This window comes from Chelon labrosus (assembly GCF_963514085.1).
Source record: "Chelon labrosus genome assembly, chromosome: 17".
Taxonomy (NCBI): domain Eukaryota; kingdom Metazoa; phylum Chordata; class Actinopteri; order Mugiliformes; family Mugilidae; genus Chelon; species Chelon labrosus.
Genome location: NC_140350.1, coordinates 18,556,966 through 18,582,401, shown reverse-complemented (window position 1 = coordinate 18,582,401; position 25,436 = coordinate 18,556,966). Strand labels below are relative to the sequence as shown.

The window sequence follows — 25,436 nt, the reverse complement described above, 5'->3', positions numbered from 1 at the left end:
ATGTCCCTGTGCATCTATTCGGCGTATTACGGTAACACGGGAGGTTCTGTACGTGGCAGCGTCTCCAGCCCCTCAATGTACTACCCACACCCCCGGGGTGCCAAGTGGATTTGCGTCCACACGCTAAAGTGTGACTGACGGTCCTCAGAGGAATAAAGGTAAGCAGGCATAAAATACTGTATGTCATTATCCTCCATAGAAGCCCTTGTTTACATCCCCGCTGAACCGATAAGCTCGCTCGCCTCCCGAGCATGCTGGGATGGTTGTCAGTAACTACGTCCAACAGGCGTCTGTTGTGTTTGTTAGTTTTGTCGCGGGGTACCAGAATATAGAGGGTCTGGGTGTAGGGGGCTGGTGGCACCTTTAAGGTAAGGTGACATTGTTCGTTCCGTGAGTATTATTTCCGCTCTGTTTGTCACATTGTAATGCGAGACATGGCGAGGCAGCCGGGTTACAGTGTTTCACCGCGGGGAGAGGAGAAAGTTTTGAAAGTTTTGAAAGTTTGCGCGAACTTTTGGTCGAGCCTCTCAGTTTTTTATTACCAACGCCACTAAAATTCACCCGTCCTTTTATTTTGTTTTATTTTCTTTTAAATAATAATAATAATTAGGGCCAGTAGCCTGTGTCTCCACACGTAGCCCATGCAGCAGGAACAGTAAGCGGACCATGAGAGCTGAAGAGTTGGAATTTCTAGAAACAACTGTTCTGGGCTGACGTCACCGCAGGGAACAGATGAGCTGCAGGCTCAGGAAGAGTTTACACACAGTTCAGTCTGCACAGGCCTGCCTGCTCTCTGGGTTCTGTTTTCGTGCAGTGGGCCCGTGCAAATCAAACTAACCAAATAAACAGTTTTCATTGCAGATTAAATGGTCCCGATATAAGGGGTGCAAACTGTAAATATACACCAGTAAAGAGTGCAATCCATCCATTTGAAATGTAGCAGAAGTCAAATCTAGCAGAAAATCAGTTGTATTTGTGTTGGCCTTATTTATTTTCCTGAATGCTTTTGTATATTGTTTGACCACGCCGTATATATTGTCGTTTTTAAATGCACTTTAGAAATAAATTAATAAAAAAACTGGCAATCAGTTTTACCTTTGGCTCAGTTATGAGCAGCTGCAAAGCTTAGTTTGTTACCCTCCCAGTCCACACTAGCAGAATCTGTTTTAGGTCACATAGGGGCTAGATATTACATTGATGGGTGACCCTAGGTGGTGATTCACTAAAGAGGCTTCATAGGTTGAAGGCTTGCCTTTGCACAGTATGCCAGGAGGTACCTGGGGTCCTTTTTTCCCATGAGACACCAAACAATTGGTTTGGCTGTCCTGACAGTGCACCCCTCATAACAAGAACTATTACTACTAGTAATGCCAGTCTCTGTTTTGCATGTCCATGCCGTAAGTTCACACAAATCATGTAAAACAAGTTGAAATAAATCATTTGTAATTGGCAATTAAATGATTCTGATGAGGGATACCATACATCTGTCAGCAGTAATAAGGCTGGTAGGACGATTTGATCGTTTACTAACCGAACAAATCGTGAACTCTCATTATTGATTATTCTGCCGATCATTTTATGGAACAATCTGAATTGTAACGAATCTGAATCTGTGTATAATCGAAAATGTTTAGCTTATTACATTGCAAGACCAAGAAAAACAACGCCATGACATCTCAGAACCTGGAATATTATTCAGATCTTCGTTTCCGCTGACCTGCTAATTAATGCGCTGTTTCCAGTCAGCTGCTAATCAGGTTAGAAACATGATTTGTTTGATAAAACAGCTTTCAAAGTAAAGCCTTGAGCGTTGTCTACCATAAGCAAACAGCTCATAATGTCACTGAACACACATCCCTGGTATAAAGGATTGCATGCCCGCCAGGTAAGTGAGTCCCTGCAGTGATTCATACAATGGCAATAACTGGCTGTAGAGGCCACTGGAGCGTGTATGAATGGAAGGCGGCAAATGGAGGGACGCCATAAATCTGTCAGCAGTAATTAGGCTGGAAGGATGGTGACGTGCACGCTCAGAGGGTTGATGTCTTCCTAGATACGGCTTGAAAACAGAACAGTCTTGTTAAGTTACGTGAAATAAAAGAACAAAATCGATCACTATCTCTATTAACCTCCACTTAACCCGCATCTCTTTTATTAAAAACAGTTGCAGCTGCGGTTCTTTTTATGCCTGTTTTATCCAAAAAAAAAAACGTCGACCAATGTATCATGAACCCCTACTTGAACATGTCTCTTATTTGTTAATTGTCATTTATGTGAGTGTGATGTTTGCATACCACAAAAGGTTTCAGGAAGTGGACGATGATGTGTGAGTGTGTGTACTCTTCAGCGCCCGCGGTTTATATTTGCGCTCATCTGGGTGCCTGCCTGTGTCAACCAATACAACTTTGAGCTGGTGTGTTTTGCACTATAAGTCTCGCTGTGTGACAGTGTGGCGGAGACGAGTTCCTCTACCAAGTGGAGATGCGTCTGTTTACAACTCAGCAATTCTGTTCTGATTTACTGATACTTTCGCCGTCTGGCTGGTTGTATAACCTACACATCTGCGTTTTTAAAGCCCTCACTTTATGCGAAACAAACGAACGTCAGCACATATGGCCACCAGCTCATAGAACTATTGAACCCCTCGCAGTACTTTTTAAGCCCTTTCCCTCCCGATGTTTTACATTTTGCAGAGTTCACTGAACGTTGGTGGAACTGCTCTCTTCCATTGTGTCAGAGAAAGTGGTGTAAGACTGAAAACTGCAAGGTTGCTTCACGCCGAGAAACATTGTGCTTCATTCACCCCTCATGTTTAGTGGAATTGAGTAAGTGTGTAGAGTAAATCTGGTGATCAAAACTTAACTGTTCTGTCAGCAAACACTGCGTAAACTGGAGCAGATTTTTGTAATGTGGGCAAAGAGGAGATAATATCATCCTAGAATGCGCAGAACAACAGCAGCGACAAGTTTGCATCTGAGACTGTCTGAGCATGTTCAGTCAGTAGATACTGTACATGTGTGCACATGCATGTGGTCTGCTTTGCAACATGCAAACCGTGTCTGTGTACAGTACTTGCCAGAAAATGTCTGTTTAGCATCAACCATTAGCTGTCTAACTCAGTGCACCATATACAGGCATCACAGCGTCGAGGATGATAGTAACTGGAAAGTGTCTTTTCTTTCTTACCAGGACTTCAGTTTTCTGGCATGCAGCTTTCATGCTTTGTTCAAATATAGTATGTTTACATGTGCACTGATATTCAACGTTCGCTGCAAAAAATTGCAGGTTTGATAGGAGTGATTCAAACAGCATATTGTGTTTGGACATCCCGTATTAGGCCTTTTACCATTGCTGTGTGTTCAGATTAAAACTTGTGGTATGTGCCAATATTATAAAGTTTTTGTGTTTTTTTTTTTTGAGAATTCTTTGGGCTTTTTTAACGTACATTCAGCACATGCTTCACGGTTGAGGCCTCTTGCATGTTTACTGGCAGTCCTTTGCAAAGTATACAAACCGTTGACTGCATATACAGATGGACAGATCCTCAATAATGTCCCCCATAGGATTCCAGAGGAGCAGTTTCAAAGCACTGAACAAGGGCGGAGGATGCAGCGTGTCCGTTCTGTAATTGCAATTGCAGTGCGCTTGACAACGCCCCGGGTTTCGCATTCTGGGATGCATGGCTGTGCCAAGTCCAAGCATATATTACCAACTGATAAAACGGTTTGGAGAAGAATCCATCCAGGCATTTGGTCTGTACTTGGACTGTGAGTGATGACATTTCAAAACAACACAAGTACAGACTAGAACGCATGCAGAGAAACGCCCTTTGGCAGACAGGTAGAGATCTGTGGTGGCACCACTTGTCACTCAAAGTGGGCACACCCTTTAATTAAGCATATTGTTAAACCCTGATGTAATTTAAACAGGTAAACTACATTATAATTTTCGGCCCCGTGCTTTGGAATATTACTGTAATATTCACTTTCATTAAGTGTGCAGCTTAGCAGTTGAGTATCACTTTCAAGTGTACGGGGAAATAGATGTTTTGACTTTCTTCTAACTGCTTCACCCTGTCTTAAAGGCAAGACCAGCTTGGAGAAAAGGTTTCCTAAAATATTTAACTGTTCTTGAGGTTTGGCTGAGGTCTTTTGCAACCTTATTCATATGTTGCTTCAGTTGTCTTGACAACACTCACCCACAGTGCAAACTTTTGACTTTTGTGTTGCTCTTGTTTGCATTTTGTGGGAAACGGGCTAAAAAAAAAACCCTGAGATGCTCAAGATTAGTTTTATATGTTTCATGAAATAGACTTTAATCTGCTCGCCCGTAAAAATAACACGAAACATATAAAATTTGATATTTCCTCAATTGGCCCTAATGTGACTATAAAATGGCTCTTTTTTTTTTTTCTTTTTTTTTCACACTGCGGATTTTTTTTTAGCTCCAGCGTGAAACTAGAACAAGATGACTGCAGATGTTGAAACTGTTACTGTAGGAGTAAATGATCGCTCTCTGCAAACCCCTGCCCCACTGCAGACCTTGCATCCTGACTGCCTCGCCAGAGACTGTGTTACTTAGGTTTCTTATCTCTCTCGTGGAGCCACACCTCCATGTGAAATAACAAAAATCTGCAGAAACATCACCCCCCTTCAATAGAAATGAGCAAAAATCCCATGGGTTGTAGTCCAGGCAAGTTTTGGAAAAGCAGAGCATAATACTGGCACTGTACTGACTTGTGTAAATGAAGATTTTTATGAAGAAGCCTACAAACCAGAACAGAATGAAGGTATTATATATACTATCCCATACACACTTTCACAAATATACTGTATATTAAATAGATCATTTTTATTGTTTTATTTTTTATACACAGGAAGGCAGCTGTTCACACCTTCCCTGTCGTGAACCAGCACATCATATGCTTCCTTGTCCTCTCCTCTCTTCATTCCTATTCCAGCACTTTTTTCCTCAGAAATACCAGGCAGGGTCAGAGCTTGGGAACATTTGCGTAGTAAATGTAAAAAGACTTCCTTTTCAGGAATGTGACCTGGGTGTTACAAGCGTGCAACAACAGGCCAGACCCTGTTCGAGCTAAACGACTGTACCAGCTGTAAATTAAAGGGCAGAGAAGTGGCCGTTTAATTTGTAGCTTAGGACTGTGGTAATAGTTATTTGGGTCCACACTCATTAGATAAGCCAAAAGCACTCATAGGACGTACACTAGAAGCTAAATATGTATTAGTAAGAAGACATTCACCAGAGAAAACGACTTGAGAGCTATTTATGAAGCTCAACATCGCTGTTTGTAGAGAGTAAAGTTCTTCTTTGTGAAAGCTGGAATGAAAAACTTGGTGTTGGCATATACGTGCAGGAAATACTCAAACAGAAAGGTCTTAGGCATTTGCACATTTTAGATGTGCAAATAGAAGCATGTCCCATGCTGCAATTAAAGAAATGTGGTAAAAGAAGCTTAAATCCACCTTCAAGGAGGTTTGATTTTACTGTAGCATTATTTATCCCACTGTCTATAACCTGACAAGATGACTTCAGCGTGTTGAGAAAACAAAACAACAAAGAGAAAAGAAAGAATTTATGTGTCGGTGTCTAGTCTGTGGTCTGAAACTCACACATCCTCTGCTACATTCCAGCATAATAACTATAATCGTGAATGTTAAAACTTAATGTGCACGTTATTTTTTTTTATTTTTCACCAAGATTACTGTAGGACTTCACAATGACTGGCTGCACATGATAAAGACATTTCACAGCTTAACTCCAGTGCTGCCTACTGTTGGTGTGCCACATGGAAAGGACCCGTTTGCCACAACTAGGCCAAATTCTACCTTCCAGCTTTGTTGTTTCACAATAGACTGAGAGTTGTGCAGGCAGATTTGGTGTCGTTACATACCTATTCTTTCAAGCGTGTGCACTTACAATCAGTCCTGGAAATATATTTTGCGTATTTCTTCTTTTTGGACATCATGTTGGTGTCTTTGTGTCATTTTAAGGCTCAGAAGTGTTGCATGCACTAACTTTGCCACAGTACTTTGGCAACAATAGAAGCTCGACCTGTATCTTGTCAGTTCGGTGTTGTGAAAGTGAAATGATTTTCACCCGGAGCAGATTCCTCTCCAAGGTATTACTACACTGTCAATTATACACTTCAGATCCTCTTTTTCTCTAAGCCTTTGATTTTAAAGTGGTGCAGGTAATGTGTGTGCGCCTGTGCTTGCGTTTGAAGCACTGAGAAGCGATGTGGTGTAGCAGAATTAGATCTGAAAGGAGAAGGCGGGGCAGGGTTTCGCAAAGAAAGCGTTTTTTCGCTGCTGGACTGTGATCAGAGATCGTATCGTCATTTTGACGTTGGCTCAGCAGCAGATGGAGGTGCACACAGCTCAAGTTCTTTTTGTACTAGAAAACCACACATACAAGTTGTGTGCAGTTTTTTTGTTTGATGTGGTGTTGTGTGTTGTATAAACTGAAGTTACAACTACAAAAGAGTTTCAAGCTCTGAATTCTCTATCAGTAAAAACATTTGTTTTTAATTAGGCATCTGGTGACCATGTTGAACTCCACAGAAAAATAATGGAAAATCATACTGACCTTATGTTAACCGGATAGACAATGACCTGATAAAATTAGATATTCATCCACACGGTTGTTTTTCCCCCACTGTCCAATTGTTAACGTTTTGTAATGACAGCCAGGCCTGAGAGGCAGTAGTGACTCATTTGTAGGAAACTTTGAATATTGGTAGGCCATCAGCAAACGTTGCATGGAAATACAGAATCATTGTGTGGACTGTTGAGTCAGGGAGTAATGCAAACTGCAAGTTCAGGATACTGTTTGTCATTGTGAAAGGAAAGCCCTGTGTTTTATGTAAGAGTATGGCACAATTAGTCCGTTTTGACATGGCGTGATTACTTTTGTCATTGCAGACTATCGAAGGGGGCATAATGAGGATGTTCCTGTTCGTCATCTCGTGCAGTCTGCTCTGCTGTTGGACCACACAGGGAGAGATCTTCACCTCCATCGGTGGGTTTGTACAGATTTCTTTACATACATTCCGATCTTGTCAGTTTGAGATCAGCCATGCTGCCATTTCTTCATGCTTCCTCCGTGTTGTATTGTAAGCCATTGCAAGATAAAATTCCTCCTTCTGGAGACCATCAAGATTATCCACAAAACACTGACACTTTCTATAAACACCGTTAACATCTGTTACCTCAGAGGTCAAGAGAACTAACGGTAAATATAAGACTTAGTCATGTTTAACCATTTCACTGTGTATTTAGATCTGTGTGTAAGCCTTGTTAACTGTTTCTCCACCGCTATTATTCAGTTCTTTAACATTTATTTTACAGTATGAGAGTATTTGCATTCACTTTTATATAAGTGTAAAATATGGACTAAGTAGCAAGAATAAAAATGAAGCGTTTATAGTCTCTGCTAGAAGAGCTTTGTCTGTCTCATGGTAACCTGGGCACACACCACCTAGAGCATCATTTCAGTGCTATTTTAGGACAACACACTCTATAAACTGTATATATGAATTTGTTCCCGGCTGAAGCCACATCCACCTGCTGGTAGTTTGTAATTCTTGATCAGCAAAACTGGGATGGTTTTAAAATGGTTTTAAACAGAGGATGTGGCCGGAAGGCAAAGTTAAATTCGTCTGGAATAAATTTAAAGAGAAATACCGTTGGTCAATTGAGAACAAAATATACCTCCTAAATTGCCTGTAAATCTTTTCTTAGCATTTTGTGCAGTCGTTCTCTTTTGTATAATATTTGAGGGGAGATTGCATCTCAGTCTTTAAAGACTCACTTAAATAATTTTGATTTTAATGCAGTTGGCTGGCCAGTTGCGCTGGTTTCATGCGTAAACAATGAAAGTGTTTCACCCCTTTTCCCAGGCAGCCAGCTTTGGTGAAGTAATCATGACTGAGCTTTATCATGAAAATGTTTACTAAGCACATTACACCCAAACCATCTCCTCAAAGACTTGTGGATGTACGCCCACCAGTAGTTTGCTGAGTAATTGTATACCATCAAAACCCCCCACAGGTTTGAGGTTCGTTTGAGTTGCAGACTTGAGTCTGATTAAAAATAGTGCTCCCAGAAATAGATTTTACAGTGCACTTAAAGAAAAGCATTCCAGATGTAAAAGTTGGACTGTTGCGTTACGTGTTTGCTTGATGGAGCTGTAAATTAGAAGATTTATTGCAAATACTAAGTCTGCGCATCTGAAACGGCAGGCAGCAGTAAAACAGAATGTCATGAAGTCTCTGTCTGTGTTTCTGCAGGTCAAATGACAGACCTGATCTATACAGAAAAGGAGCTGGTTCAGTCTCTGAGGGAGTACATCAAAGCAGAGGAGTCCAAGCTTGCGGCTGTCAAAAGGTACATTATTAACTCTGCAGGCCTTTAAACTTTAAATAAGTGCGATGGCCTCACAAGTGAGCTCTTGGGTTGGGTGTGGGGAGTGTGTTATCTTGACAGCATTGCTGGTAGCAGTAAAGTAACACTCGCATTATAATGTGCATATTTATATATACACCTGCCATTTCATTAGATACGCCTTGGAACTGTTTTAATTCTTTGTGGCATAAAATTATCAAGGTGCTGGAAACATTCCTTTGAGAGGAACGGCCTCGGTCTATATTGATATGATTTTGTCATGCCTTATTTGATTGAGCTCCCATGACTGTGGAGGCCATTCGAGTACACTGAACTCATTGTCATGATCAAGAAACCACTCTGAGATGATTTCAGTTTGGTCCTGCAGAAACTACACAGCTGAAGATGGGTACACTGTGTTTTTTTTTTTTTTTTTTTTTTTTTTAATATTCTGACCATTTGAATGTCACTGCAGAAATTTAGACTCATCCGAACAGGCAATGCCTTTCCAATCTTCTAATGGCCTCAGTTTCCTGCTCACAGCTCAAGAGTGACAGGCGGTGTGGTCTTCTGCTGCTGTAGGCCTTTTTCTTGACGTGATGTGCATTTAGGGATGCTCTTCTGCATACCTCAGTTGTAACAAGTAGTTATTTGAGTTGATCCTTTTCTATAAGTGGCTGCCATGTAATTGACTTTTTAGACATGTGCATTAATGAGCAGTTGAATAGAGGTTTTTTTCAATATTAGAAACATGTTTTCTGTCTTTCTCTTAGCTGGGCCAGTAAACTTGATGCTCTGACTCGAGTGTCCACCTCTGATCCAGAGGGCTACCTGGCCCACCCAGTGAATGCCTACAAACTAATGAAGAGACTCAACACTGAGTGGTCTGAACTGGAGAGTCTGGTTCTTCAGACGCCCTCTGATGGTAAGGAAAGTTCTCCAAAACAGCTTATAACTGAGGGAGAACTGTTCAGGTATGGCAGGATTTAGCTGTGCTTGGGGCATTAATGTATTCTGTGTGGTGTGATATCACTCTAGCTCTTGTGCATGCTGCTGAGCTGTGGGTCTGTTGCCCAACTGTAAGCATACAGATATTTCCTTTCCTAACAAGCACTGACTCTGTGTGAACTGTGATGTGTGACGTACCAGGCTAAAGCTTACCAAGAAACTTTATATTTTCATCCAGACAAATTCTTATTCCTCCAGTAACTCTGCATGCATAAGTAATAAAAATGGAAATTGTGCTTAAGTTTAAACTGTTCCAACCAGATCAGATGTAAAGGACAGCATTTAATACTTTCAATGGGGCTTCTTTCAGCATGAACAAAAAGTGAGTGGTGAGCAGTGAATATAAAATCCAGAGGGGATGTGAGCAAAGCTCTGACTCAGAGTGGAAATGTCTGCTGTGCAGTTCTAGTTTAAAAGCTCCCCAAATTCACAGGAAAACGACAGAGCCTGTCGTGTTTTAGCTGCAGCTGTTCCTCATCTCTGCATATTTTGGCCATGTCCTCCCTTTGTGTGTGTGTTTGGACCTGGAAGTGTGTACGTGTTTAGACTTGGGTCCAAATCTGTTTGAGGCAGAGAGATTGAGCCTCTCATATGAATCTGTTTTTGTGGCCAGAGTGAGATGGAGGCTGGATGTAGAAGACATACATTAATATTTGTGTTGCATGCATTGCATTTAGCTTGGAGTAAAACCTTTTCCTTTATCCACAATTTAAATTTCTCCCATGAAACCCAAATAAATTTGATTTTGTAATGTAAAAGTAATCTGTTAAAAAAAAAAAGTTGAATGCAGGCTGCCATGTTCTCTAATCATATTTATGTTCATGAAAGGCAGTCACATCTCCAAAGACTCCTTTGCATGCATTTGCTTCATTTAAGCATGATGATGATGATGATGATTTGATGAATCAGGAATGCACTCACTAATTCTTGTTATTAATGTCCTGGCAGTTCAAATTAAGTACTTTCTACTTTCTGAACAGGGTTCGTCTCCAACATGTCCGTACACAGACAGTACTTTCCAGATGCTGAGGATGAGACGGGTGCAGCCAAGGCACTGATGCGACTTCAGGACACGTATCAACTGGATTCTGAAGCGTTCTCCAAAGGAAAGCTGCCAGGTAACCAAGGAGTGTACACTGATTATGTAAAAAAAAAACATGAATATATACATGAATATAAAATAAGATAATCCTTTAATTTATCCCAAAGAGGTTAATTTGCCATGTTACAGCAGCATATAGTAAGGAGAGTGCACATGGTTTCTTACTGATGTCTGTGTATGAGTTTATACTTGTTTTTTTTGGATTTAGGATTAACATTCCATGTAGTTTGAGACCTGGCTAATGAGTCGTTTATAATTGCATCATACTCAGCACATGTTCTATTCCTGAAACTCATCAACTTTATTTGTTAATACAGCCCCATTACACCAACCAGTGTACACTGATGTCTTCACCACGGCCTTCTTTTTTTATGATGCACCAGTAGGAAATATCAAAGTCAGACAAGAAACTTTCCCATTTTAGTGGCATCTAGATACAAGTTGTTTAAAGCTTCAAAGTGTTGTTTATTTCTGTATACTCCTGCAGCAGTGTGTCCGTGTTTAATGATTGAGGCACAAGCCTGTTTGCATATGCTTGTGTCTGGTATGGTTGACTCTGCCGTTCACATTGAGCCAGGATCCAGTAATCTCAGTTTGCAGAATCTGCAAATAAATAACTTAAATTAATTATTAATACAAACCTACATTCACTCTTTCAACACACAGGTCAACTACAGATTGTGAAAGTGTGTGCAAATATATTTGGCTTGAAATGAGTCGTGGTCCGTAATTCACTTTCATCGAACCTCTCCCCAGGTGTGCACTCCAGTGCCATGCTGACAGTGGATGACTGCTTCGACATGGGGAAGACGGCGTATAACGATGCAGACTATTACCACGCTGTGCTGTGGATGCAGCAGTCTTTGAAGCAGCTGGATGACGGAGAGGAAGCTGTGGTTTCCAAGGCGGAAATATTGGACTACCTGAGCTACTCTGTTTACCAAATGGGCGACCTACCCCGAGCCATTGAGCTAACACGGCGGCTGGTGGCCATTGGTAAGGTGCAGCATAGGCAAGTGAAGCACAAAACCAAAAGCTACACTCGTGTGAATACACATTGCACGTATAAGTCAGTGATTCCAGAGTCAGAGACGGTAGGTGGGATCCGGCTCATGACCTCTCAATTTTTGTTAAACTAAACTAGAACCTTAAACATAAATTTAAGTTGTTTCCATTGACACGTACAGACACCGTTCGGCTGAACAATACAAACTCAATCCTCTACCATAGCGTAATTGCAGGGTTGTATCCTTCCTGTGTCACTCATCACTACAGTCCACCCTCCACTCTTACTGTGGTGTTTGGTGCTCGCCAGTGAGACAGGGTGTTGTCCGTTCAAAGTAAGGGCTTGTGGTTTCAGTCTGTTATTTTAGTCTCTGCATCAGGACCTCCGTTGACAGATGCAGGCCATCGTTTAAAATCTGTGGAATTTTTTTATGACAAGTAAAATGATTTGAGGAGTTTTAAAAGCAGCTTTAGACCCACGTTGTGTCCTCAAGCACTACAAAACACTGAAAATGCAGCTACAGCTCATACACTGAGAACATTGTCTGGCATATAACCCTCCAAAAAACTCAAACTTCTTTTCAATTCCGATTTTGGACAGGAAAAAAGTTATTATTATAAAAGGTGTTATTCAGCGAGCTTTAAAGGTGCTTACAACCTTCAGACAGGGCCAGAACTGCTGTTTCCCCGTTTCTAGTCTTTTTGCTAAGCTAAGGGGATGGGCTGCACTTTTAATTTGTACTTACAGATATGAGAGTGGTCTTAAACCTCTCATGTAATTGTCGGAAATACAGCAGGTTAATGTATTTAAATGTCAACATGAGAGTATTTTAATGTTTTACTACATTTTTTTTTCTTTAAAGATGGCGACAGTCCCACAGAACTTGCACTGTCTGGGCTAAACAGTATGAAAACACATTAATGGAACTGGACAGAGCATAGAACAAACATGTCGGTCCATATTTCATTACCTAATATCACTATGGCAACTTATGCAAGTTACTTTCAACAAGAGCTCAAACAGTGGGAGGGTGTTGTCATGCAGTGCATCTCCCAGCAACTGCACAGATTCCTCTTGTAAGAATTTCATGGACTTGATGCATATTCAGTATGTATTTAGTGCATTTCCTCTAAATTCCACAAGAGGGAGTGCTACACCCACCAAACGCAAATGCCATGAGGGACATACTATTGGTGTGGTATTGCTGGGTTTGCAATAGTAGACAATCTGAATACTGCTTCAATCACTCTGAAATAATTAAGTTTTTACTCAGATAAAATCACTGAAATACCAACAACACTGACTAATATTATTATTCTACTGGATAATAGAGTATTTCCACAAGCCCTTTGTTTCAAAATTGGACGACATAACTTGAGTACTCGTGCAGCGCTAGTTACTTTCCATCGATGAGAACTTAAATAAAGTAAACAAAGCTCAAACTAGCTGAAGTAGAACCCATCAATGTAAGTGTCCACTGTCATCAGAGGGATGAAGGTGTATGGATTGAGCCACTTTAAATGCAGTATTTCAGTTCCAAGGGTTATTCCATTTCTCAGTTGAGATTTGAGACATTAACAACCAACTATTTTATTACTCACAGACCCTACCCACCAGAGGGCAGGAGGAAACCTCCGTTATTTTGAACGGCTACTGTTCAAGCAGCTCCGCGAGATGAACCAGGACTACCAGCCTGCCTCTGAGGAACCCATTCAGCTGGGAACCTACACTAGACCCAAAGACCATCTCCCAGAGAGAGAGGCCTACGAGGCTCTGTGCAGAGGAGAGGGGGTTCAAATGGTGAGACATGAAGAAGAAATAAGTGCATTTCAAGAATTAGGTTTAATATAACGAGAAGATATAACGGTCGCAGAAACGTTATCGAAAACAGAATCCCAGAGCAGCTGCTGTTTAAAGTGAGCATTTATCATGATAATAATATATATTAATTATACACACACAAATACACACATCTAATCACTTTATTACATGTTAACACCGATCAGGCATAACATTATGACCGATGACTGACAAGAGAAGTGAATAACATTGACCATCTTGTGACAATATAGTGTTCTGCTGGGAAACTTTTGGACCTGGTATTCGTTCGTAAAAAGGTTTAGGAACAACTCCAAAACACAGCACAAGGTGTTGACCTGGCCTCCAAATTCCCTCAATCCCAAACTGATCAAGTATCTGTGGGATGATCCACAGAGACCCCTCCCCTCAACCCATAGGACCCAAAGCCCCCCACTAACAACTTTCTGTTGCCAGACACCACAGGACACTCTCAGAAGGCCCATGTCCATTTTCTGATGAGTCACAACTGTTTTGGAGGCATGAGGTAGTTGAAGTTAGACCTTTAAACAATCAATCAAGGAATGGATTAAAGAGTTATGTATACAAGAATTCAACTGTAGTAACATTTTCATGTGTGAACCAGTGTAAAAACAACTAAAAAGCAAGAAAAGTTACTGTCCAAACATGTTAAAACCTGTATGGGTGCACTGTGAGTTTATATGAACTTCACTTATTATTTTGAGAAATTAGATTTTGTCTGCAGGGGACAGTTAAAATAAATCAGAATTCTGATCCTCTAATAGAATAGGGTTGTTGTGGGGGATTAGTGGGCGCAGCAGGTGTTTTTCCATTGCATCACGCAAAAGGGTCAAGAAGATTACCTGTAGCGCTTATGAAGCTCCGTTAACTCTCTGATGGACATATTTTGTTTCCCACTAATTCTTTAAAAAATGCAGAAAAGCAGCAACAGCCGGAGGTGTTGAGTACACTTCAGCAGTACTGCTACAGCCAAATATAATAACTACAAAAAAGAAATACAATAGGAGTGAAACCAAATCGTAAGCCTCTGAGATTCGGGTTGGCTCAACAAAAGTATAGAGACCTTAATACAAAGAGACTTTACAAACCGAGATTTTTTTCAGTTTCAACACTCGGGACACGTGAAGAGACGAGCACAGGGTAGCTGTGTTTGGCCCTGCTACCAAAGAGGAACATAGGTGGAGCCCAATGCTCCCAATGCTATGTCCCCTGCTGTGAGACCGCATTGGAAACACATGTTATAGCATACTTGTTCAGTTCAAGTGAACAAATACATAAAATGATGCCAAATGTAATTTTTTTTCCCGGTTATTGTTCATATTTTACCAGAACGAAGCAAGGCGAAGCCGTTTGTTCTGTCGCTACCAGGATGGTAAAAGGAACCCTCGCCTCCTGCTTAAGCCCATGAAGGAGGAGGATGAGTGGGACAGTCCTCACATTGTGCGCTACCTGGACATGCTGTCACATGAGGAGATAGAGAAGATTAAAGAGCTGGCTAAACCCAGGGTGAGACAGGAAGCAATCAGTAAATAATAACTGAATAACTGTATACATGCAGGGTGTATATGTTTGCGTTGCATTCCTCTATAAAGTGCCTGGAAACCTGATATCTTGCACTTAGACAAATTCTGAATTAACTCTACATTTATAAGACTAAATTAATTGATAGGAGTAGATGAAAACCGTGTATTGTGGCACAATGCAGATATAATTACAATTTAGAGCTGCAAATTGGATGAATGCTAAGATGTGATGTTTATTTTTTATTTAGTTTTGTGTGTGCTTTATATTTTCAAGCTTGCCAGAGCTACTGTCCGTGACCCCAAAACAGGTGTCCTGACCACAGCCAACTACAGAGTATCAAAGAGGTAACGCTTACAGGATTTCCTCTTGTGGATTTTAGACATTAAAACACAATTGGAGGTCATTATTATCAGTTTTTCTCAAGCATTGTTAAACATCTTAAACATTATTAAAGTAGAACTCGTGGGTGAGACATTAACAAATGGTTGCGGCTGTAGTTGTCAATAAGTTTTGCTACAAGTCAACAGGAATGATTGCAGCACTCATGTAGCCAGACTACATAGATTGTTTTGCAAAAAAAAATAATATAGAAATAAATACCAAAGTGGATTGCTGATGAGGAACATGTGAGGAATGTCCCGTACTGACTTTAAGTAGCATGCCCTTTGTCCTCAGCAAGTGAAAGTGGGTCCAAGGCCTTGATCTTCATATCAGATTTGGAGCGATTAGTTCAAGTATTTTATTAAAAAGACTGAGGATTTTGAGGTTTTGAGGATAAAATCGCTGTAATAAGTTAATCGTATGATCAAATTGTGAGTGAGATTAAATCAAAACTGTATCCCAAAAAGTTGAAAAGAAGGGCAACTGGAGTTTCTTGAGGACGTTTCATCCGAGTAGCTTCTTCAGTTCTAAAAGACTGGTGTGGAGTTGGGGTTTAAATCATCAGAAACTCGTATGACTAGTGGCAACTAGATAAATACCTGGAGACCATTTGATCCTGTCCTCTGCCCCTTCATGAATGATACAATAATGACCAGTGAATGAACCCACTTACCCAAGAATGCGGTGTTTCCTGAAAAGTTTCTTTAATACTCCAGCCACGTAGGGGAGGACAATGTTCCTCCTCTCGCTGAGAATTTTCGGGAAACACCGCATTCCTGTTCTCTTCAAACCTGGTAACACACTGAGGCAGAAACGTGTTAACCCCAAAGAAAAACACCCAAGCAAAAATAGAGCAATGTAGATACGCTGTTCAGTGCATTGAGGAATGTACAGACTTGTACATTGAGAAAACAGTACAACCCGTCCGCAAACGCATGTCCCAACAAAGGACAGCCAGCTCGCCAGGAAACTGTTCAGCAGTCCACCTACACCCAGAGGACAAAGGACACTCCTTTAAAGACAAAAACATACACATTTAAGCCAGAGAAGACAGATGGTTTGAAAGAGGAGGAGGAGTAAAGGAAGCCATCTCTGTCAAATTGAAAAATTGGACTGAGATATAAACATATATAAAAACAACACAGTCTCAACATCTGTCCACAAGAAGTTTTGCCCTGATTCATGCTTTGGGACTGGAGCCTCTATACTAATAATGGGTCCGTAGAGTACTATTCATTGGGGAAAGAGTATGGGATCAAAGAGTCGTCATACGAGTTTCTGATGAGTAACACCCACAGATGTGCCTATTTAGACCCCAACTCCCCACCAGTCTTTTGGAACTGAAGAAGCTACTTAGATGAAATATATTCAAGAATGTCCAGTTGCCCTTATTTTCAGCTTTTTGGGGATATACCATGATCTAGATGACTGAGAACCATCACAGAAAAAGATGATTTATACCATGCTTTCTGTTCAAGGCTTGCAAGTCAGATATTATTAAGGTGGATACGCAAACTCTTTAAGTCTGAATGTGTGTGTGTGATATTCTTATATATGCTTAATATGTTTCTTCAGTGCGTGGCTGGAAGAAGAGGACGACCCCGTCATTGAGAGAGTAAATCAGAGAATTGAAGACATCACTGCCCTTACAGTGGAAACTGCAGAGTTACTGCAGGTAATGTACTTTGTTCTGCACAATTGCACAAACTGTTATATATGTGACAAAGCAAATATATTGTCTCATGCTTCAAAATAAACCGCCCCACAGATAATCATGGATTAGAAAAGTGTAATGTATGCTTGATGATTTATGCACCCACCCCTTTAGAGGACAGGTGCTAAATTTTATTTGTGGGACTCCAGGAATCAAAAAGTTTAATAAGTTTTGTCCTATACAACCATATGTCCTTCAACAAACAATATGTCTCAATTGCTGACTAATGAGTCTTTTGGGTATGATGTTGCGGTAGAACAGCCGTGCTAGAAATTACGTTATTGAGCCGGATGAGAACTGAAGTCGTTCTGATGTCACACATTTGTGATTTGAGTTTGCACAAGATAAATCATACATGTAGGGCAGCATAATGACAAGCGATGTGGTGTCTAGTGGACAGAAGGGCTTATTCATTACCTTTTTCAATGGTTGACCAGGTTGCAAACTATGGAGTCGGAGGACAGTACGAGCCACATTTTGACTTCTCACGGGTGAGTTCACTTTTTGGTTCAAAGTTTGTGTGCATGTGAAGGTTTGTTTGTTCTCATTTGTCATTGTTCCTGCCTTTCTGCCTTTCTCTGTGTGTTATATCTGGCAGTGTCTGTGAATATGATGTGATCTTTGGCTCTATGCACGCTACATATGTGCAGGTGCTACAGAATGATTGATTTTAATGTTTAAACATATAATGCAAAGAGCTATTGCAAAAGTCATCCATCACTCATCCAAGGATAAGGAAATACAAGATAATAAATTATATTTTTGTCATCAAAGCCTATGATTAAGTCATTGTTTTCAACACAAAAGTTCTCTGTGTAGAAGATTTGCATTCTGTGCTTTGAAGCATATTATTTGAAGCTGTTACAACTCAGTTAAAAACAAAGTTCAGTTTTATCTGTATGCCGTCTGTGTGCCTTTAGTGGCGGGTTCCTAGTGCGAGTCTTTTCGGTGGGTTAAACATATAAACATCTGTTGCAGCGTCCTTTTGACAGCAACCTCAAGGTCGATGGAAATAGACTTGCTACCTTCCTAAACTATGTAAGTAATGTGTGTGTGACTGTGCGTCTATTTCATTGTGTATTTTCATTCTTAAATTTTATCTTTATAGAAAGATGAGCCTGATGCTTTCAAAAGATTAGGCACTGGAAATCGCTTGGCAACTTTTTTAAACTACGTAAGTACGTGCATCCAGTCGCCGTTTGAGTGAAGGCCGGTGGTGGCGGTCTCCCGAAACGCGCTCCCCTTCGTTTTGTTTAGCTTCATGGGCATAACCTCTGGTTCAATTTTGGACTTGGGATTGATTGACGCGTTTGGAATTGACCTTCACAATGTTTTATAGCTCAAATTTAGAATGACTAAAAATCGATAAGTGTACCAACACCTGGATGAAACTTTGTAGGTGACTATTTAAATCTAGCTCGTCTGTCAATCAGTTCCAGTACATATTGTGGAGAGTTTTGTTTGCCATTCACCATTAACACGCTGGTAAAGGAGCTACTTCCTTTTATTTTGCCCTTGCTAACAGTGAGCCGTGCGAAATATTCTATAAATGAAAAATAAATGATTTCCAGTGTATGGATTTTCTTCCTGTATAGCCAGTACGGTTCATCCTTGATACACAACATGGATGTGCTTCAGTATACACCGTGTTCCAAATTATTATGCAAATTACATTTTTCTCAGATTTTCCTAAATAGTTGATACAAATGACAGTCAGTATAATTTTTAAATCATCAACCCTTAGAGTATAATTCAAATTTTATTGAACAAACCTCCCAAAGATAACAGTATTTTTTTCAAAAATAAAAAACTAAAAATGCACTGTTCCAAATTATTATGCACAACTGAGTTGAAAGACATATTATAAGTTTTAAAGAACTAAAAATGGTCATTTGTTGAATTTGCTACATTAGGAGGTCCTATGAATAGAAATCAAAAGTTATTTTAATCAAAAAAATCTTAACAGGTCAAGTTACATGTTAACGTAGGACCCCTTCATTGAGATCACCTTAACAATTCTTGCATCCATTGAACTTGTGAGTTCTTGGAGAGTTTCTGCTTTAATATCCTTGCAGGATGTCAGAATAGCCTCCCAGAGCTGCTGCTTGGATGAGAACTGCCTCCCACCCTCATAGATCTTTTGCTTAATGATGCCCCAAAGGTTCTCAATAGGGTTGAGATCAGGGGAAGATGGGGGCCACACCATGAGTTTCTCCCCTTTTATGCCCATAGCAGCCAATGATGCAGAGGTGTTCTTTGCAGCATGAGATGGTGCATTGTCATGCATAAAAATGATCTTACTACGAAAGGCACGGTTCTTCTTTTTGTACCATGGAAGAAAGTGGTCTTTCAGAAACTCTACGTACTTTTCCGAGGTCATTTTCACACCATCAGGGACCCTAAAGGGGCCTACCAGCTCTCTCCCCATGATTCCGGCCCAAAACATGACTCCGCCACCTCCTTGCTGACGTCTCAGCCTTGTTGGGACATGGTGGCCATTCATCAACCATCCACTACTCCATCCATCCGGGCCATCTAGGGTTGCACGGCACTCATCCGTGAACAGAACTGTTTGAAAATTAGTCTTCATATATTCTTTAGCCCACTGCATACGTTTCTGCTTGTGAGCATTGTTTAGGGGTGGCAGAATAGTTGGTTTACGCACACTTGCAAAGTTTTTGAGGATCCTACACCTTGACGTTCGCGGGACTCCAGAGGCACCAGCGGCTTCAAATACATGTTTGCTACTTTGCAATGGCATTTTAACAGCTGCCCTTTTTATCCTATGAATTTGTCTTGCAGAAATCTTCCTTATTGTGCCTTTGTCTGCACGAACCCGCCTGTGCTCTGAATCAGCGACAAACTTCTTCACTGTACGATGATCACGCTTAAGTTTTCTTGAAATATCCAATGTTTTCATACCTTGTCCAAGGTAGCGTACAATGTCACGCTTTTCAGCAGCAGAGAGATCCTTTTTCTTGCCCATTTTTGCTTGAAATCTGTGGCATGCTTAATAATGTGGAACATCCTTCTTAAGTAGTTTTCCTTTAATTGGGCTCACCTGACAAACTAATTATCACAGGTGTCTGAGATTGATTTCGATGATCCAAAGAGCCCTGAGACACAATACCATCCATGACTTTAATTGAAAAACAAAAAAATAAATGTTTATGACACTTAAATCCAATTTGCATAATAATTTGGAACACGGTGTATTAACAAAATACATTTGAACAAACACTATATAGTTGATGATGAAAACACATGGTCAGGAGGAAATAGTATTTCAGAGAAGAAACATTTTGTTTCTGCAAGAAGAAATATACTACAGTTTAAAAAAAAGAAGAAGAAAATAATTACACCGAAACATTCGTATAGTAAGAGGGAAAACACCTCACAGTCACAAAATGAACAGTCACACAGTCCCGTTTGACTTGTGGAGACATGGTGTAATATGACGTGGTGTATAATATTCACTGTTCTGTATTAGTTTCTTAAGAAGAGACATGCATAAAAATAAAATAAAATGTTAGTACTTTATTCTTGCAGCATGTTGATGTGTTACATCTTACTTTGACACAGAATTATTGCATATCGCTTTGTGTCCTTAAAGGAAAGCACGAACAAAGTTTACTACCTTGCTCTAAGGGTTTCAGGCAGGATTTTGTAAAGTGTCTCGAGACAGTTTGTATTTTTATCGACGCTATATAAAAAAAAAAATTGAATTGAAATGAACCAGTTTGCCTTTTCTCAGATGACTGATGTTGAGGCGGGTGGTGCCACAGTCTTCCCTGACTTTGGAGCTGCAATCTGGCCGAGAAAGGTAATCAGAGTTTATGTTTCTCTCCTGTCCATATGGATGAGTATGAGAAAGAGCTCATATTAACTTTAAATTTGTTTTATCAACCTGTTGCCTATGCATTTTTATGTATTGCATGGGAGCTGGCCAGAAACTTAGCATGAAGCCCCATGTGCTCCAGGTCCTCTTTAATCCAGCATCTGTCTCTGCATGCTCAATTTTATTTTATTTTTTTATCACCATAATTCTGTTCTTTTTAATTTTCCCACAGGGGACGGCAGTGTTCTGGTATAACTTGTTCAGGAGCGGGGAGGGAGACTATAGGACAAGACATGCAGCCTGTCCTGTCCTAGTAGGAAGTAAATGGGGTGAGTCTAAGTTCGGATTTGTGATACTTAATGGGATCTGTTGGTTTCTATGAAGTGGGGTTTGTATGAGGTACTACTTACATAGTGTTACCTACAGTAAACAGTGGTTGCACGCTTCCAGTTTGGAGAAGCAGACAGGAGAACTGCCATACAAACCAAGCAATGCACTGCTGTGGTCACTGTTGGCATAAATGTATTTCAGTCACTGGAGTCTTGTTCAAAAGTTTTACTTGCAGCAAGGCGTTGACACATCCGCTATAGCAAGTACAGAATCAACTGGCAATAGTAAGGGTACATTCACTTTCTGTAGTAGGTGGGACCTTTTCCTTACTATCCAATAAGAAGATGAGAGTAAATATTTTGTGCGACAGTGTAACCTCTATATATTTCCAACACCCACGTACCACTTATGGTATATTATGAATATTATATCTTTACTTTGCAGTAAGACATTTTTTAGTGCTCTCTTCGTAGCCTCCACCGACAAAAATGACCATTGCAGAACACTGGAGTTATTGGTCTACCACTGTGAGATTTGATCTGCGAAATAGTATAACTATTACATAATAACGTCAATATATGTAATATTAAATTCTTGCCCAACCCTACCCCTGACTGTTCTATATAACCTTTGCTGCACATAAAGAAATGTGTCGGCCACAGACAGAACCTCCAATACACAATATTAGGCGCAGTTGAATAAACCAGCTCCTTCAGGACATTAAGTCCACAGGGAATCTTGTTGGTCCCGGTATGTCTTTTAGTGTTACCAAACAGTTTGTGATGAGTTGACTTTAAATGACTACCCTGCTTAGTGTTAATCAAGAACATCATGTACTGCATCTTTTGTCTCTAACCCCAGGATTTCCTAGCAGTACTTACAAGGGTATTATAGGGCTGACAAACTTCTGGTGACCTTGAATTTATTGTCAGTGTTACCGACTTGTCCAAGATGTTTTCCCTTTTATCTCCGTTTCCCACACTCTATAAGCCAGAGCTGTTGGGAGATTTATAGAAAGAGGAAATTACAGAATTTCTGGACAGATCTGCTGAAAAACAACTGGAATTTTGTCAACAGAACAAGCAGGTTTTCAATGACAAAAATGAAACTTACAGTTTGTATTGATGCATTTTTCAAGAAATACAAATATCGTGTTGCAACAGCTCAGGTGGTGTGCTGCAAATAAAAAACTCATTGTGACTATTTCACAAAATGTTAAGCATTTAAACGACTTTTATTTTAAATGTTTCGTCTTGACAATGTAGTTTGTGGAGAAGACAGTGTCATTTTAAACACAGTAATTCACATTGTACATATAGTAGGACTCATGCAGACAGTTTAGGCGTTGTTCAGCAGTTTTGAGACAATGGCTCGCTGTTCCTTTATCGCTACAGTAATGAAACTAGAACGATGTTCATATTAAAAAAAAAAAAAAAAGCTCTTCTCTGCAGGAGAATCTCCAGATTAGGAGAGGGCTTGTCAAAGATATTAAGACACAATGTGAGCAAGACAGTCTGCCAGTTACCGCAGTTTAATCATGGGAACAGCATTTGCATATATTGGGCATGGTTCAAACTCTACCCGCACTTGATAAGTCTTGTAAACAAAAACCACTGACAAGAGAAGTAATAACACTGACCATCTTGTGACTATGGGAAACATTTGGACCTGACATTACTTAGACATGTAGCACCAACCTAGACCAGACCAGGTACCCCCACCCCATAGCAATGACACTCCTTGATGGCAGCAGCCATCCCCAGCAGGATGCAGCCTGACACAGACACACACACAAAAACGATTTAGGAACAACTAAAAAAAACATGAAAAACAGCACAAGGTGTTGACCAGGCCTCCAAATTCACTACATCCCAAACTGATCAAGTATCTGTGGGATGATCCACAGAGGCCCCTCTTCCTCAACCCATAGGACCCAAAGCCCCCCCACTAACAATATTCTGCTGCCAGACACCACAGGACACCCTCAGAAAGCCCTTGTCCATTCTCTGATGAGACACAACCATTTACCTACACAATATTAGGAAGGTCATATTAGGTGGTCATAATGTTATGTCTCATCGATGCAAAGGAAAATGATGAGTATGCCTGTGTCAGTTATTACATACATTTGTCTGCAGTTATTTGAAGTGACCGCAGTGAATTGGATATTTGTTAGAGTAGTTTTAATTCATGTTTAAACTAACAAAAATGTAGTATTTTCATCATTAGCACTCTTTTCATAATAACCTCTCAGTTTTATTTGTCTTTATATCGTCAATAACAACACAATGGTTGTAACTCTCATTGCGTTTCCTACTTCTGATGTGTTTTGATGGCACCTGAGGGGATTAATAGTTCACTAAACTGTTTATCTTGTGGCAGGTAACTTCTAAAATAGGAATGATATAAAGCCAAAACAAATGTAAATTAATAAAAAAATCAGCCATTCAGTGCAGTTAAAAAAAACAAGCATTTAAAGAAATGTTTGCAAATGCGGTTAATAGCATTTATTTATATGATTATTAATCATCGACTACAATTCCATAATAGCAAGCGATATAACACCTCCATGTTTCAGGTTACTTTAGAAACTTTTAACTTCATTCATATCCGCTGTGTATTCACTTAAGCATCTCATCTATTTTCGGTCCTCATGTGTGTTTTGCCTGTGTTGTCAGTGTCAAACAAGTGGATTCATGAGCGAGGACAGGAGTTCAGGAGACCGTGTGGCCTCACAGAAGTGGACTGAAGCTTACGCCGCACCTATGCAACACACAAACATCTTCTCTCACACTATGCGGTGTCTTATTCCCGGCAATGACTCAACTCACTGACATATTCTACAACAATTACATAAGTGTTCTCTTCCTCTCTCTCAACTTGTCTGCATTATTTACACATAGTGGACAAAGGCAGTTAAAACCCATTGGTGCGGTCATTTGTACACAACTTAGCTGCACCGCTATAAATGTATTGTTAACTGGTCAATTGTTGTGATTTCATTCCTTACCATTTGCACTCAAAGCATTTTATTCCCCTTCAAACCTGATAGACCTGTTCTCCAAATCATGTTCATTGTGTTTATTTATGTAGTGTTTAAATTATTACACTGTTGTTACATTGTATCCTCTTTCTACAGGATGGCCAACAAGAGAGTCAATAAACAGTGTCTTTTATTAAACGGTTTTGTGGCTTTCTTCACTATCTGTTCAATGGTTATCGTATTAGCCAGCAATGATATTTGAACACCGGTTTGTGTGATAATCTAAGCAACCTAAGTCGAATCATGTACCGTATCTATCAAGGAACGAAGCAGGCCTTTTGGGGTAGTGTTGGACAGTTGGTTTGGAGTATTTTGTGATAATCTGGGCCACTGTTTGGCTAATGATAGAGCAGGCTCAAATCATTTTTCATACCGGGTGGCTCAGTGGCGTGGTGGTTAGCACTGATTCCTCACAGCAAGAAGGTTCCGGCTTTGAATCCAGGCCGACTGGGGCCTTTCTGTGTGGAGTTTGCATGTTCTCCCCGTGTCTGCCTGGGTTCTCTCCAGATACTCCTGCTTCCTCCCACCGTCCAAAGGCATGCACATTAGGTTCATTGGTGATTCCAAATTGGCCGTAGGTGTGAGTGTGGATGGTTGTCTGTCTCTCTGTGTTAGCTCCTGCAACAGACTGGCGACCTGTCCAGGGTGTACCCCGCCTCTCGCCCAATGACAGCTGGGATAGGCTCCAGCCCCTCTGCGACCCTTCACAGGACAAGCGGTTACATAAGATGAATGAATGAATGAATTTTTCATACCTCTGTGACAAAAGTTGTCAACATCTGGCACATGAACGAGGGGTTGTGCTCAACTGTCTGGCAGCGGAATGTTTCATGCAGAGATTATTTGAACAACTCTCCACAGGTGTCCTGGCCCTCAGCAAAAATGGAGCTGATAACAGTCCATGTTTTCAGTTTCAGAGTGGTTTCAACATACATTCACATACATAAATCTTCCTCCCTCCTGCTGTGCATTATTAGCCCTTGGGAAAGCTAGAGCCTCCATCACGTGGACGTTCTACAGAGGCACCATTGAGAGCAACCTGACCAGATGGATCACTGTGTGGTATGGCATCTGCAACGTGTCCTGGTGTAAGACCTTCCAGGGCATGGTGAGAGCAGCTGAGAAGATAATCGCTGCCTCTCTCCCTCCAGGACATCTACAATACCCGTCTCACCCGCAAATCCCACCCACCCGTCACGCAATTTCCTCAGTCTGCTGCCATCAGGGAGGGAACTGCGGAGTCTTCAAG

At 40.6% G+C, this 25,436-nt stretch overlaps 1 protein-coding gene across 1 annotated transcript; it reads left to right on the top strand.

The window, feature by feature from the left end:
* LOC311502559 (prolyl 4-hydroxylase subunit alpha-2-like) lies at positions 1-24,477 on the top strand (the record flags this gene model as incomplete). The annotated part of the gene is given in 19 exon segments (XM_084564835.1): positions 1-34; positions 37-77; positions 80-118; positions 121-132; positions 135-158; positions 6,942-7,038; positions 8,309-8,405; positions 9,176-9,327; positions 10,391-10,528; positions 11,269-11,508; positions 13,122-13,318; positions 14,687-14,863; positions 15,155-15,225; positions 16,838-16,937; positions 17,414-17,467; positions 18,085-18,150; positions 20,731-20,799; positions 21,047-21,143; positions 23,823-24,477. Coding segments are annotated over 19 exon segments (1,776 nt in total). The 3' UTR covers positions 23,894-24,477.
* Between the last annotated feature and the right edge of the window lie 959 nt (positions 24,478-25,436).